The sequence below is a fragment of the Buceros rhinoceros genome, unplaced genomic scaffold, assembly GCF_000710305.1.
Source record: "Buceros rhinoceros silvestris isolate BGI_N320 unplaced genomic scaffold, ASM71030v1 scaffold2223, whole genome shotgun sequence".
Taxonomy (NCBI): Eukaryota; Metazoa; Chordata; class Aves; order Bucerotiformes; family Bucerotidae; genus Buceros; species Buceros rhinoceros.
The window spans coordinates 62054-78794 of NW_010404067.1; the positions used below are offsets into that span (position 1 = coordinate 62054).

Below are 16741 nucleotides of genomic sequence, written 5' to 3' on the forward strand. Positions count from 1 at the left end.
GATAGACATTTCATAAGGTATCCTGATATTCAGTAATTCTGATTTCAAATGGGCTTTGTGCACATTTGTTGCCTATTTGTACAGCTGGTACCCTATGACCTTGGAAGGCCAGGTTATTTTGTCAGTAGTTGAGAATGCTCCACATGACTAACGAGATGGTAATTGGCTGTTTGATTTTTGCATGTGTACACAAACATATAGTTGGTTTTATACCTCTAAAAGTAATAGCTGCAGCATGCTGGTGAAGAATATGTTATGCTGGACTCTAACCATTACTTTTCCATGAAATTAATTCATAAAAAGCTTTTGAGAAAGGCCTTCAAAAGCTCTGAAGGCAAACTAGGCAAGACAGTCAAGAGGAGAGATCTTTACCTAGGTAAGTAAGTGACTGAATACATAACATTGGGAACAAGAAAAGCCAGTTTTCACAGATGATCATTCCGGTGGAACACCTCAGTCTGGGCTGTTTATAACACCCAGAGAAGATCTGGAAAAGGGCAAGAGCAGTATATGAGAGTTTTAGGAAAAAGTTATTCCAGTGATCAGCAATAGTAAAAAAAGTAATCAAAGCTTAGAAATTGTTAGGCAAGAGAGAACAAAACAGAAATCAACCCTATACCCACACAGAAATCTATGCTTTGCCTGCTGTTGCATACAATTCCCTTACCCTCATCTGTATATACTAGAGCTGTAAAAGCTTCAGAGAAGGGCAAAAAGGATCAAGCATATGGAACAGCTTCCATCTGAGTAAGTCAAACATTTCCAACCTGGAAAAGAGATGATTGAGTGTCATGAGAAGAACACCTAGGAACTGATGGTTCGTTGTCTTTTCTAATAGAAGTACTAGAAGGAATCAAGAGAAAGTGGTGGAAATCAGATTCAGAACAAACAAAAAAGTAGTTCTTCACACAACAGGCAGTGGACCACCTTGTTAGTGAACACAGTGGATGAAAAAAATCTTACACAGGCTCAAGGGGAAAGAGGATAAAATCCTGGATGACAGACCTATTTAGGATTGCTGAATAAATGGGTATCCACCCTGCTTAAGGAATATCCCTGAGCTGCAGACAGCTGGGGACTTCTCAGCAACACACCAACATTCACTTAGTCTGGATTTACTCTTTTTCTCCAGGCCTCACAAACAACTACTGTTAAAGCAAGTAGCCAATCATCTAACACAGTGTGGCCATTCTTACGTTCTCACTGAGCACTCTTAAGAGCAACTCCTTCTTTTGAGCCATTACCTATTATAATAAGATCGAGAGGCAGTTTAATTCACTTGTCACTCACACATTAGGACATCCAGTAAGAGTGAACTGGGACTTGAGAGGTTTTAGATGTCTAAGTTTGAAAACAGGTTGATTTAGGCAGATTAACTCCTGCCAAAGATAAGCAACCAGCAGCATTTTACAAAGCTGTTCCATACAGTCAAATGTAGAGGTTTCACTGCTTAAATCCAACATTTTACTAGGTGAAGGATTACAGTGACATGAATTCAACTAGCCAATACCACATTTTGTTTTATTAAAATGAAGTTGTTAATGGGTTGTAAAAACAATGGCACTGTTGTCAAGGAAGCAACTGAGGAATTTGTCTAAAGAAAGGTATTTACTCCAAAACTTCCAACAAGCATAATACGCAACACAGAAGGCAAAAGCATGTGCATTGTGATGGGCTTCTCCTTATACAAATGAAGGAGAATGGAAGAAATCCTGAGGCAACATCCAAAAGAAAAACAGCTATTTCAAGAGCGTTAAAACATCCTAACACCAGCTATATGTACAAGTGCAACATACGGATTGTGTTTTTAGCTCTTCAGCTCTTGCCTCTTTCTTTGGATATTTCGCAAGTTATTAAAATGGTATGTGGTCCTATTCACTGAACCTGAAGTTGACACACTGCCCAAAACACTACTCAGGTGTTTTCAGCTTCACTACACCCACAGAATAGCAGCTTTAATTTCTCCTGACACTACAAAGGAAGATACTGATGGAAACCACAAAATATAGAAGTGTCTACTGCATCCAACAATGTTTAAAATATATGACAACTTCACCAGACTACAGAGACTGAGAAGAAAACAGGTGTGAAACACTTCTCTAGCACAGGACTGCTCCAATAAACTGGCTTTCCAAGGGCAGACACTTAGCAACACAGAAAGTGCAGCTGAGCCCAATCCAGCTTCAAAACACTTGCTGCAACAGCACTGTAAAATTGAACTGAGGGAGCCTGGAGAAAGCAAATAAGATGGCAAAGAAAAATGGCAATTCCAGCAACGCAGCTGCAACACCTCCTTTCTGCCCTGTTTTTAAACTGAGAAAACGCATCAACTGAATAGTAACCCAACACCACATGTTGTTATAACACTAATTTAATCCGAGAAAATGAGTCACAGTCTCCTACGGCCTATCCCACTAACCGCAGAGGTGATTCTGCCATACTAACTCACTTAGGGATTTTAAAACAGAAGAAGAAAAAAAATAAAGACAGTAACTCAGAGAATAAGACACCATGTTGCCTACCATCCAGCCCCGACAGAATTGCAACTAATTCATTTATATACTATGAGAATTGCAACAGAAACACATTTACTCTAACAGCATAGAAACTGTTTGGAATCTGAAAACTGAATTCAGATACGAGAAGTTTCTTATATGGATGCTTTTCATGGCACCCACACTGCTGAGCTGTGGGAGTTCTGTCTGCAGCAAAGGAAAACTGCTTGAGAGCCTCACAGAATAAAAACCCGTTAATTGGAAAGACAAGGATGAACAAAGTAAAATAACCCAGATACGTTGCCTTACTTTGTCCATTTTGAAATAATATTAAAATATTTATTTAGAAAGCTTTAAAACATTTGCAAACTATTTTTGCACATGTTACAGAAGTAAAAATCCACTTGTTCAGATAAATTTTACACAAGCCACTTTACACCTACCCATGCTACATTACTTCCAATGATTTGATTAAACTTACTAAAACTATTGACAATGCCAGTATCAAACAATATTTACGAAGTGAAAGAATGCTCTGTTTTCTTGACATTCAACTGTATTATCTGGATTAATGAATTAGTGACAAAACTCTAATTTACATCTAAACTTTTAAAAAGGTTATAAAAAGTATATGAAAAAAAGTTTTCCAGGTCTCCTCTTGTTTTAGACAAGTTTTTCTTCTTTTTAACAAGAAACAAGCAGCACTGAGTCCTCATTTCACATCAGGAAGTGATTAAGTAATATGTTCACAACACCAGACACTTCTGTGAATCTTCAAATATATTCTGCATTGTTGTCATCACTCAAAACCATGCATATGGTGACACATTTGGCTGATTTCATGTGCAGAAGAGTTAAAACATTGCACTAAACAGTTAGCATGCTGCAACAGTCCTTTGACTTCTTTGAGCAACACTGTGTGGTAGTGAATGTTATGAGGTCAATGACTGCAAGCCTGGAACCACTACCAAGACTATATTCCTTCCCAAGTTTGCAGTTAGTATTGTTATATAGGAAGAATGAAAAAAAAAACCAAACAAACAAATAAACAAAAAAACCTACCCAGAGAGATTTAAAAGAGAGTTAAGAAGAGGGGGAAATAATTTTATCCCAATAGTAAGCATATTTAAGAGACATTTTTTTCAAAGTTCATAAACAAGAATACTGCCAATGTGACAGTAAACGAGAATACTACATCCTGTTCTGAAGTTCTGTAGCGCGTTCGGGAACTGCTTCTGATTTAGGACACTGATAAAGGAGCATGGCACAGGACAATATGAATTAGTACAGCAAAAAGAAGAAATTAATTGGTCAAAAGTCTTGAGGCTTCTCAGACTGTGAAGAAGAATACTAAGAATAAAAAGATGTCAAGGATACATAAGTAAATGAGAGATGCCACATAGCTGTGAAATTACTACTTGTGCATAAATCATGACAGCAGCAGAAAGACAGCTTTTTATTTCATGGAAAATGTTCCAATTTCACGTAAGTTATCATTAGTGAGTACAAAGATAAGAAGGAAAGGATACAAGGATTCATAATGGTAAATGGTTTGTCACCTCTGGGATGTTTATCTGACACATCTACAGTTGTACTTCTGCACCCCCTAGTTGATCCATTAGTGTTTCATGGATGTGTCAGATCACCAAACAGTAGCTCCAGCTGCAGTTCTTCTCTAACCCCTAGCCATATATGGGTAGGCATTACTGCTTCTGAACAACTAACAGACTAGCCTTCTAGCTTGAGCACTAAGAGGGGGATTTTTGTACTACGAGACACTTCACAAATAGGCTTGCTTTTCTTGGCCCTCTTTTTTGGATCCTTTCAATCAGTGCAGAGATCTTTCCAAACCCATTATGATAGTGTGCATAGTCTGGATGCAGCACATACTATTCCTATAATATCATCCTACTACACTTAAAAGAATGTTGGATTTCAGCCTGTACTGTCCCCCCCAAAAATCTATACTAGATATGTGTTCAGGAGTTGGTGGAAAATAATATTAGTTCAGTATCTACAAGATCTTTGCACTTCCTTGGTCAATCCTAAAATGGTAGGTTTCACAAAAAGAATATGGATGAGGAAAGGTAGGGGGCAACTAGCAATCTGCAGTTTAGTCCTCTACCTCTTTGCACTAATACTAACAGAAAAACTATCCTCAAGCACTGTCGACGCACAAGAAATCAAGCTAATCTGAACAATTCTTCCCGCCATCGTCCTTATTCTACTCGCCCTACCATCCCTACAAATCTTTGCACTAATACTAACAGAAAAACTATCCTCAAGCACTGTCGACGCACAAGAAATCAAGCTAATCTGAACAATTCTTCCCGCCATCGTCCTTATTCTACTCGCCCTACCATCCCTACAAATCCTGTACGTAATGGACGAAATTGATGAACCAGACCTCACTTTAAAAGCCATCGGCCACCAATGATACTGATCCTATGAATACACAGACTTCAAAGACCTAACATTCGACCCTATATAATCCCAACAATAGACCTTCCCCTAGGCCACTTCCGACTCCTAGAAACCTACCACCGCATTGTTATCCCCATAGAATCACTCATCTGCATTATCGTCACCGCTGATGACGTACTCCACTCCTGAGCAATCCCCACCCTAGGAGTAAAAACTGATGCAATCCCCGGTCGACTAAACCAAACATCCTTCATTACCACTCGACCAGGAATTTTCTACGGCCAATGCTCAGAAATCTGCGGAGCTAACCACAGCTTCATGCCAATCGTTGTAGAATCTGCCCCCCTCACTCAATTCAAAAATTGATCATCTATACTATCCTCATAATCATTAAGAAGCTATGTACCAGCACTAGCCTTTTAAGCTAAAGAAAGAGGAACTACTCCCCTCCTTAATGACATGCCTCAACCCAAACGCAGGATTTCTCATTATACTAACATCATGACTAGCCTTCTCATTAATCATCCAACCAAAACTTCTAATATTCCTCACAACTAACCCCCCTACCAACGGTCATTTCAGCTACAAATCACATCCATAGTACATCAGTTACACTTATATTTTTAGTTCCTTCACAAAAAAGCTGAACTCCAGTTTAACTAAAATGTTCTAGGAATACTGTCTCTATTGGTTTAGTTCCACTAAGAATCATAGAACAGTTGGTGTTGGAAGGGACCCCTGGAGATCATCTTGTCCAGTGCCCTGGCGGACCTGTGTTGCCTTTAAATTTAGAAATTGTTTAAGAGAGCATTTGTGTTCTGGTTTCACTGGGACAGAATCATAGGCCTGATGCTCTGCAGGCCATTAGCAATTTCAAGTCAGCCAGGGCAGCTGACCCAAGTTTATCCCAGACCATAACTCCCACAGGAAACCCCAAATGCCTGGAAATTTTGGAATTAATCATGGACTGGACAGAAGGCAAAGATTTTTGGGGAGAAGGTGAAGAGGCTTCACCATACAATAAATTGGCAGAAAAGAGAAGCAACATGCCTTGCTTTAATGCAGTTCTGCAAGGTCCATCTGTAAACAGCATAGGTGGAGAGCCGCTGTGTGGAGTCCTGCACATTGAGCTGCTGAAGCGGCTGAGAGTGAAGGTGAATTGAGTCAGTCTGCGGAGGTAAAATCCATCCAGGGCGTTACATACTGCTAAGACGAGAAATGGCCAGTACTTTATCTGTACACTGACTCATGGATGGTGACAAATGCCCTGTGGGGTGGCAAATGCCCATTTTTAAAGGTTATCTGGAAAGACAATTTCTGAGTAGCATCACTTCCAGGGTGTAACAGCAAGGAAAATACCATTTGTTTGGTACGCACACATCAATGGTAAAATACTGAAAAAACACAATTACATTACACTGCAAAAGGAGCAGGTAATTCCAATTTCTCAGAACTAGGTCCTTGGATCAATCCCTAAGATGTGTTAAGGAGACCCTTTTCCTCTTTATGAGTCATGTAACAAGACGCTGAATGCTATGTGAATCATACAGTCTTTGATACCTCAGGGATTTGTTTATAAAAATTAATCCCCTAACCTTATCAAGAAACAATGCCATATATTGTAAAATACAAACAATCAGCAATGTTGTGTACGCAGGAAGAAATTATCTGTTGACAGGGGAAAGATGGCATAGAAAAACCCCAAGAAGAAACTCTAAGAAGCAGCTGTGACAGCTATAAGTACAAAGTCTGTAGGAAAAATTAGTATCTACTAGTTCATTTCAGAGAAGATTCTTCTAAGAATTGAACATGCTCACTGTCAAAAAAAGTAGAATATTATTGACATTTTAAAATCTATTCTAGTGAATTGACATCATTTCGTCCATCCAGGTTACATGGAAAAATATGCATTTCTTGAGAAAGATCAGTCCTGTGACTGTAAACCCACTCAAATGAAAAATAAGGAAGGAGAAAGGAGTTTTTCTGACTGGAAAACCAATGCATTCTGTACAAGAAAATTTTGCAGTTATATAATCACCTGCCAACACTGTAAATGCCTACTAATGAAGTCATGCAGTAACATTTCATTTTGCTCCCAGAGGGGAAAAAAGAATCTTTTAATTGGAAATGACTTGGCTTGCTAGAGTTATCACAATGCACGCATACTCACTAACTCAGCCACCCTGCCTCACTGCAACAGACTAACAGCAAATTACAGCACGTCATATGGAAAAGTTTGCCTGAAATGCTGTTTGTTGCTTTAAAAAGAATTAATAAAAGTGTTTACTATTCTGTATGAGCCTTTCAGGGTATGGAGCTAACTACGGTATTCCTGAACTCATTCTGAAAGTGGAGGTCCTTCAAGAGATCCTGAATAGAAAAACTGAAAATCCTAATTTTGAAGTGTCCAATCTTGCTGTTTAACTCTGGATTTTTAATGCAGTCTTTCTATGCACTTGCCTAAGGTCTGGTGGGTTTACTTTTTTTTCTTAGAGATAGAAACACAACCTTTTGCTGTACAAATGTAACAAACTCCCAAATCAGGTGCTATGCTGAGGATTTAAATTCCAGTGTTTCTGCACAGCTGGAACTACAAGACTGACTACATCAATTCAAAAAAGACATGGCAGGCTGTTACCCTAGAAGCCTCGCTCTTAATATTTTACTGAAGCTCAGATCTCTGGTTTGTCTCAGAAAAGCAAAGATTTTTACTCCAGACTATAACCTCAAAAAAAAAAAAAAAGATTAAAGATTAGGCAACCGCTGTTTGACTGTCTCCACTGTTGCACATACAATGGCTCCCTCAGTTTGTAAAATGACATATATTTAGTTATCCTCCTGAAGTGTTAATAAAGTTTTCTTTAGAATGGCAATTAAGCGGCAATTTGAAAAAAATACACTGCTCCGATGTCTTGTTATTCTCATCAAGAAAACATCACAATTTCAGAAGAAGCTCCATCTAAACTGAAGTAGACACAGGTCAAGTCAAAAACCATAAAAGGGCTCTGTAGAAAGTAAGTGTCAAAAAAGAGAAAACAAACACACAAAAAAATCATGCTGACTCGTTTTGATAGAGCCCTGTGTAGAATTGAACATATTTCTGAAGTAACCTGTGAGATCATAAGAATTGGAGGACAGCCTCTTCAGATACAGCTGAAGGTAGGATGGTATAATAATCAAATCTACGAATCATAGAAGGCAGAAGCTATGGTAGGCGAGTTCTTTGTGTCACACTGATGTTGCTTTGAATAAAACTGTGACAACTCCAATATCTGATGTGCCCAGAACCCCATCCACTGCAGTCCCGTACTTATATCTCACAAAAATTAATGAAAGGTAAACTTCCCATGGCAATGATGATGTCATAAATTATTTCAGAATTAGAAAATCTGCAAGGTTTGTCCAATAATTCCTCCAAGAAAATCCAGGAAAAACCAAGTGTAGAATCCAGAATCAAGTCCAACCATTAACCTAGCACTGCCAGGTCACCACTAAGCCATGCCTCTCAGCACCACAACTACACATCTTTTAAATACCTTCAGGGATGGTGACTCCACCACTACCCTGGGCAGCTTGTTCCAGTGCTTGACAATCCTTTCTGCAAAGAAATTTTTCCTAACATCCAGCCTAAACCTTCCCCGGTGCAACTTGAGGCTGTTTCATCTCATCCTATCACTTGTTTAAAAAAATCATCTTATGTAATATTAACAGCTGAGTTTAAAGCATGTCCATCTAGTCTTTATGACCAGTGGAGACAGATCTGGGACTTCCAGATGGTCATTCATTCATTTTAAATAAATCTTTTATCCGCCTTTATCATCCTCTGGAAATGCCTGTTTCTCTTCACTGACACTGAATGAAGCTTCGCATCATTCTCCTAAATCTTAGAAAATGAATACTCAGGTACCTCAAATTAGGCAAAATCCCCCATGATATTAAAAACATTAATAACCTCAGTTTAACTATAAAACATTATTAATCAACTCATTTTTTCTAAATTATTAGAATCAGGAACATAGTAATTTTTTGCCATCTTCCTACAGAGCATAAATCTCATTTCACAATTTTCTACAAAGCTTTTTGTCCATTAACAAAAGAACTTTCTGGCTGATTTCAGAAACCATAAGCTCCATATTTATAGCTCATACCAAAAGTCTGAAGAATACATCCTACAAGGTTACAACAATTTTGAGGCAGATCAAATCACTAAATGCTGCACAGATCATTTTCTTAGTATTTTTTAATAGAAAAGTTTTACACAGCAATTAACAATTTGATCTATTGTAAAGCTAAGGGTTTTTTTCTTTTCTGTAGGGCATTAAATTATAATTTGCAATAACCATCCAGCAAATACCAAGTAACTCAATTGTAAATAACAGGGCAAGTCATAGGTCAATAACCAACCAAGGTAGAAGCTGTTCCTACCACACTGCTTGAACAAAGGGTACAGCTGCCCTCTCTGTGATGTTTCTATGCGCAGGGTAGAATGAGCTCAGGAAGGAATAAATGTCACAGGTGTGGATGAATGATAGGGCACCCTTATTAAAATATTTCAGTCAAACCAGAACAGCAGCCCTGTAGTGTATCATCAATTATATACACCATCAACAATTATATATAGCACTTGCTAGAGCTAGAGAGCTCCAAATTCCCTCTCTGTGCACAGGGGTAAAATTCAAAAAAAAAAAAAGTGGTAAGTAATCTGTATGACAGCAGGCCACGGCACCACAACAAAGCATCATTAGCAGCTGCGGCAGTCCAAAGTCTGTGGTAGCAGAATAAGCATGCACACGATTTAAAAAAAAAAATGAGCAATCAGTTGGCTCAACATCATCACAGTGAAAGCAACATCAAGGTTAACAATGTTTCTTAAATACACAGAATAAATTAACTCTCAGTTCTAACCAGAAGGGAGACGAGTTGACAGGGAGATACTGTTCTGTATCATTATTGTAACAAAACAAAAAGGTCATCATAAAGAAGTTCACGGCGCTGCAATTACAGTGTAGGCAAAATATTAAATAAGCTTATTTTGTTAGAGAAAGCAGACCTTTAAATTAATTTCAGCTTTAGTCTCTGAATAACAGCAGGATGACTCACACTTAAAAACACCAGTCAGCTAAGGAGCTGTAGACAGTCCAGCATTATGAACAGGTACATCACAATGAGCAGCAGTAGAATTGCTTCCTGTGAAGAATGCTCTTCGTATTAGAAAACTCAGTTTCTCAGTTACTCCAATTTTAGCACCAATTTTAGGGTTCAGTTTTCCATGATGAGTGTCTGAAGTAGACTTCCCAGTGAATATTTTAGTCTTTAGATTTCAGAAATACTTGTTTCTTAAAATAGGTTTTATTACACTTAAAAAACTTACTATGGCGTCCTCTTTGAGAGTAACCATTCACATCTTAACAAAAATCCACCCTCAAGCTGACTTAAATTCTATTTATTACTATTTAAATTCCCTCTTCCCATCCTTCCATGCTCTAATCGCAACTGTCTGAAATATCTGGGTTCTAAAAAAAAGAAAAAACATCTTTCTGACTTTCTGACTTTACTGAGGCGTAAGATTCATAGAAACGTGTACTGCATATCTCTGTTGAGGAGGGAAAGGAAGGCTAACCATAAATAACGAGGGAAAAAACTTAATTATGTTCTTAACATTTCTCTCCTATGACTATACTTTATGACAAGTAACATTTCTTTCCTATGACTTAAAGTCATAGACTCTACTGAATATGCTAATCTTATTTTCTATAGGCTCAAATTTGAAGCTTTTTCAGTATATCTATAACCAACTCTGCCTGCCCCCCCCCTCCTCCCCCACTATTAGATTTTAACATTATGAGAACAGAAAAAAATAAAATCTTCGGACTTACTCGGAAGTAGTCACTGCAGGCTGCCAGAACTGCTTTATGTGCGTGGAATTTCTGCTCTTCAGCAATAAGGGTGATATCACAAAGTATGCCATCACTTCTTTGTTGGTTCAGGGCTGCCAGGACAGCATCGTTATGGGAGCTGGACTGACAAAGCCTCTGACCTGTCAGCATTTCCTGAACACTGAAGGGGAAGGATTTTGTTTAAAAAAAAAAAAAAAAAAAAAAGAAGATAGAATTCTGTGGGTCTAGTATACATTTAAAAATTTTTGGCCAAGCAGATTTTTTTTAAAAAAAAAAAAAAAAAAAAAAAGTAGGAAACAAGCAGATACTGTCAGGAATATACAAGAACTTTTTCTAAGACAAGATTGTTTGATAATTCTTGGGAAGAAAAAAAGAAAGTCATGAACCCTATCAGGCAAAACTCTTCATATGGTATAGATGTCACAAGAAAAGCTCAGCGTAACAAAGTATTACAAAATCTGATTATATACTCAAATTTAAAAAACTCAACTGGTCTTATTCTCCTTTACTACACATGAAGTCAGCGGGACTCACAGGATTAATTCAGAACCATTTTAAAATTGAGAATAATGAAGGGCGTAGGTCATGTGGAGCAACAGAAAACTTTAAGTGGCTCAAACTGAGGCATTAGTGGAAAGGAGAATGTTTGTATGTGACTAGTCCTAGTAAAACCAATGAAGATCCACAGTCTGAGGTGGCCTGTTTAAGTCTGACATTACTGTTTCCAGACCATTGCAGGTCATTCACATTTATGAAGTGTTGTGGGAGCTTTTTGTGTGTTTGTTTTGTATTGAGGGACAGGATGTTTACTTGTTTTTAAAGTCTTGAGGCTTTTCACACCTCTGAATATCTCCTTGTACGAATACAAAATTCCCACATCATCCAGTCTAAGACTGTCTGATTACACCTTCCTTTTCGACAGCAAAAGGAAGAGACAGTGTAACTGGTGATAAAAACAGGAGCAAACAAATCTGCAAATCCTCTGGCACAAACCAACGCAGTTTATTTGAAATCTGTGAGACTATTCCAGTTTATACTGCCCAAGAATCTAGGACTTTAGAGAAGGTGAGTTTACAGCTCCCACAATCAAAAATTCCAAGTATAGACAAAAGTATAAACAAGATAACATATGAAGAGACTGTGGGACCCAAATCAATCCCAGGCATGCTACTCTTTCCTAGAGATCAGTGGCCACAAGAACCCAGCATTTTCCAGATTATAACATGGATATGTATTAGATAATACAAATTACTAACAAACAAAAATTATCATTTCATTTTTCTGCTCTCTGTCGACTGATGCTTTGTAAACATCATCCTAAATGTGAATGACTTCATGCATGGTACTAAGTACTATACCTCAGGCATCTCTCAGACGGCATCTTTCAGTTTGTCTCTTCTGAATATCAAAGCTTACAGTGCTGTAGAGAAAGCAGCATGCATTGCAGCTAAAAAGAAAGAAAGGAGAACATTAACATTCAAAGCATACACAACCTCAGCCTTAAAGATCAATACTTCCAGGATTTGTAATTCAAAAGCAACTTTCTTCAATTCTTCTGCTGCAGAAAGACATACATAAAGTGAATGTGAAATTTTGTTAGCTATATTGAGCACAGCCTGAAAGCAGCCTTTACTCTAGTCTTTTCTAGAAATTCACACCTTGCCATCCAAACTTCTTGCATTTACTTCCCTTAAGGCACGTCTCCTTTCTCCACACTCAGGAACACTTTTCCACAAGGTGGAAGAGTGGTGAGGGAAATATTTTCCCAAAGAACCCTCAGTTTGGAGAGTAGGCCAGAAGAATCTATCAGTGTTTGTTTACTTCCCTAAATAACACACAACTATAAAAATCTTTCATTTCTCACCGTGCAATCTTGCAGGCCTTTGTAGGGTCTCAGAGGTTTGTCAAAGACCTAAACTCATGCTTTGACCTTATCAATACATAAAAATACACATACATGGAACACCTGCATAAGAATAAAGAACATAAGAGCGTATTGGTTTTCTAGCCACTGTTCAAGTCTACTGTCCACCTTGATATCACATCTGAACAAAGTTACTTTTTTCAGTCTTAGGGGATCAGAGTGTAACACCTTCTGAAGAATCATAGAATCATTTGGTTGGAAGAGTCCTTTAAGATCATGAAGTCCAACCATTCACCCCACACTGCCAGGGTCCCTAAACCATGTCCATCAGCGCCACATCTACATGTCTTTTAAACACCTCCAAGGATGGGGATGAAGGTAAATTTAAAAAAAAAAAAAGCCATTTTTCTCCTAGAAACTCATGTTTCAGAATAGGAAAAATCCCTCCGATACCTTCAAACACATTTTCAAGGGGCTTTCATCAAGGTTTGCAAAAGATGTCTAGGATACATCACCTTGTTTCTCCCACATCATTGGACATGTTTCCATGCCACTCTGCAATCAGATCCAGCGGCATCTCAAAATATGAGACTAACTGGATCCTTGAGTGCTCACATATTATGTCTCTCCCTTTCATGACCCAGAGTCACCACTACCAGAAATACAGCTCAATGAATCGATGAGGTTCTTGATCAAACCACTCTGAATTTCGGCAGGCCACCCTCCTTCCTACTCATCATGGCACTGTAGAAACAAGCATTCTTGTAATGAGAAACTCCCCTGAAAACAGTAGAGTCTATTCCACATTTTTATAAACATGAGTAGGAAACTTTCTTCTTCTCTTCTCCAATATACCATTTTTTTAAAGTCAATAAATATCCAACAGTCCTGATATTGCTAGCTGCAGCTAGAGTCTGGTAAGGAAGAAATTAAAGATTTCGCTGACATTTTCAAGAGGTCCAAACTCCCCGGCCCACAGGAAAACCCCAAGCAGCAGTGAAAGCAAACTGGAGAATAGACAAGACCTGGAGAAAAAAGTGTTCCTTCTAAAATAACCAAGGTATATGCTTCAAAGAATTAACAAAACATCCGAACAGTCCCACATTGAGTTCAATGGTTTGCCCAGACAATAAATCTTTCCTAAATTTTGCTATGAGTCCTTTCCCCTCCAAGTGCCAGTGCAGCACAACTCACTTCTTATTTTTAAATCTACATCACATGTACAAAAATACTATAACAGCATGTCGATCATTTAATCAATACTGCACTGATTTTGTTTAGCAATATAGAATTAGTTAATACAACTCAAATATTTTAATGATTGGAAAATCTAATATGTTTGTTTATTCTTGGGGGAAAAAAAAGGGCACTTCCACCTGTTGCATGGATGTGCTGTCCCAGGCCAGTTCCAAAATCCTTTGTAGCAAAAGCTTTGTTCTGTTTCAGCTAGCTGGATCTATCTTCTTTACGTAAACAACTTGTCATTCACAGATAAGAAACATTCTAGTGCAGAGGTTCAAGACATACTGTCTTTCTATTTAACTACTTCAAGTAATTAAATCAGTTTAAAAGATTTGGGTTTAAATTTAAGAATAAGATATTTGGTTTATATGAAAAACTGTAATTCCACCTAAATCCTTCTATTCTAATGAAATCTCCGTTATACTGGAGATTAACAGGAAAAATATAGGCCAAACAGAAAACACTCACCAGTTCTTAGGCCTGAGATATATCCTAAATTTGCCATATAAGAAATAATATGCAAAAAATGTTTGAGAGATTCATTTCTTACAAGTTTACAATGAAGACCCTAACCACTGATCTTAATATACTTTGTAACTAAGTTTTTTCTCAGTGCTCCATTAGTTTGTTCGCATCCTAGAAAACTGCAAAAATTAGAAATTTGTGAACAAAACCTAGTAATGATCCATTTAGTGCCAAAAGAATATAACAATAATTTGGTGGGGAATGAAAGCAGACCAGTAGTTTTCCATGAAAACACGGTATATTTTCTTCTCCCACGTTAACGAATGACAGGACAAGAGAAAATGGCCTTAAGTTACGCCAGGGGAAATTTAGGTTGGATATCAGGAAGAATTTCTTTACAGAGAGGGTCATTAAGCATTGGAACAGGCTGTCCAGGGAAGTGGTGGAGTCCCCTTCCTTAGAGGTGTTTAAAAGCTGTGTGGATGTGGTGCTGAGGGACATGGTTTAGGGACCCTGGCAGAGCAGGGTGAGTGCTTAGACTTGATGATCTCGAAAGTCTCTTCCAACAAAAATGATTCTGTGTGTGATCCAGGGAATTCAAAGATAAGCAACCAAAAAGAAATCATAAATAATCATGTCCAACTAATGTTTCAAAACAGTGTTTGTTCTGTGGCAGCCTCGCGAAAAAAATGTCAGTCTTCCTATACATTTTTTGTCTTATTCTTATGATGCAGCAGAGTAATAAGCAGGTTTTTTACTCTCTCAGGAAATCTTGACGCATGCTATTCTGCTGCATCCATCACATACTGCCAGGCTATGCTGCTCCTCTAATCTAAATCAGCAGTGTAGTTCAAGAATTATTTGTCTGAAGATTATTCAAAAAATATTTAAGCGAGCAGTATTTCTTCCCTTAATTTAGTTGACTATAATATTGTTTTGGAAATAGTAGACAAAGCAGTTTATTTCCAAAAACTATTTACTGGCAGAACACACACGTCCTTCTTCAGAAGAGAACACTCATTTAAGCAAGTTTAGTCTTGAGGAACCCACACTAAACTCAAGGTTTACACACAAGGCATCTGAGGCATTGAAAGAATTTCTGTTACAGCTTTTCTCATAATTTGGGGAGTTTTCTCCTTGTATTATTTAAAAACGAATTACAGGAAAGTATTTCTGTTCTTGAAACACATGCCAACAAAACATGGATTAGATTAGGTGGAGTAGGAAATAAAAAAATAACACCTCACATTTAGTCTAGTTTATCACTGAAAATAACTTGAATGCCACAAAAATTTTGTATCCCCCCACCCCCACCACCCTCAGTAATAAGCTTTTATTTCAAGCTCACATATCCAATTTTACAGATGGACTTAAGCCATAGTCCAGATCAAAACAGAACAAATTCCGTACATAAACAGCCTCTGTATTTTAGATTTGGTGCCTAAGATGCTTTTTTTTCCCCTCCCTCTAATCATGCTTGCTTTGTCTTGTAAACTAGTAAAAATATATATTCATAATGAAAAATAGTTATTCATAATGTCCCAAAACATGCGGCTTTTCTGCATAATTCAAGCTTACATAAAATAAATATCACTTTGGAAGTTTCATCAATAATTTTCACATTTGCTTTAAGTAAATAAGAACTGAGTTACAGTCAACCTCAGTGTGATCTCACAGAACAGGACGTAAGCGTTACTTTTGCTAACAAGTCAAAAATTAAGTTATTTCAAAATTCTCATTTTCAGCATGCTCTTTTTACAAAAGTAAAATAGTATTTGACAAGAAATGAGCTCTCCTTTACTGAGGCAAATACATCCTAGACAGCAGTTATCGCCCTCCCCACAAGATACTCATTCCTCTCTCATCCCCCAAACCCCAGCCTCAGTTCAGGGGAAAGCAAGGGGGTCTGCTGCCTATCAGGGATTCAGAAAACTCTATTTCAATAGAGCTGTGCAGATTACTTTCTTATTGGTCATTGGCTTTAGCAGTTTAGAGAGCAGGAGCCTCTTCCACCTAGGCTGAGCTGCTCTTTCCAGCCATCTGCTGCCTCCACAGTTCTAGGTAACACACTGTGCTACTGCAGGAGAAGTGAGACTCTGCCTGGGGATTTGGCAAGATTGACAAATTGTAATTTGAGAAAAATCAAAGTGAAACACAGGCAGCTACCACTTCACAGAGTTCAGCTGAACACAATATTCAAGAGCTAATGAAAGATGCTTTTGTAAACAGAAGAAATCCTCGTGGTCGGTATCAGAACTCCTTTAAAAAAAGGACAGAAAGTTAGACAGCAACTGATGACTTAAGGATGTAACAATGAAAGGCTGCAACACAAAATTTGAGCCAAATATCTTTCA

At 37.9% G+C, this 16741-nt stretch overlaps 1 protein-coding gene across 1 annotated transcript in view; it reads right to left on the minus strand.

Moving 5' to 3' along the window:
• The window catches only part of LOC104490876 (kelch-like protein 32), a 57038-nt gene extending 44841 nt beyond the window's left edge, over positions 1–12197 (minus strand). The window contains exons 1-2 of the mRNA XM_010133227.1: positions 12175–12197; positions 10796–10976 (exon numbers count right to left, since the gene is read on the minus strand). Of these exons, the coding sequence (XP_010131529.1) occupies positions 10796–10976; positions 12175–12197 (204 nt within the window). The remainder of the gene's footprint in view (positions 1–10795; positions 10977–12174) is intronic.
• Between the last annotated feature and the right edge of the window lie 4544 nt (positions 12198–16741).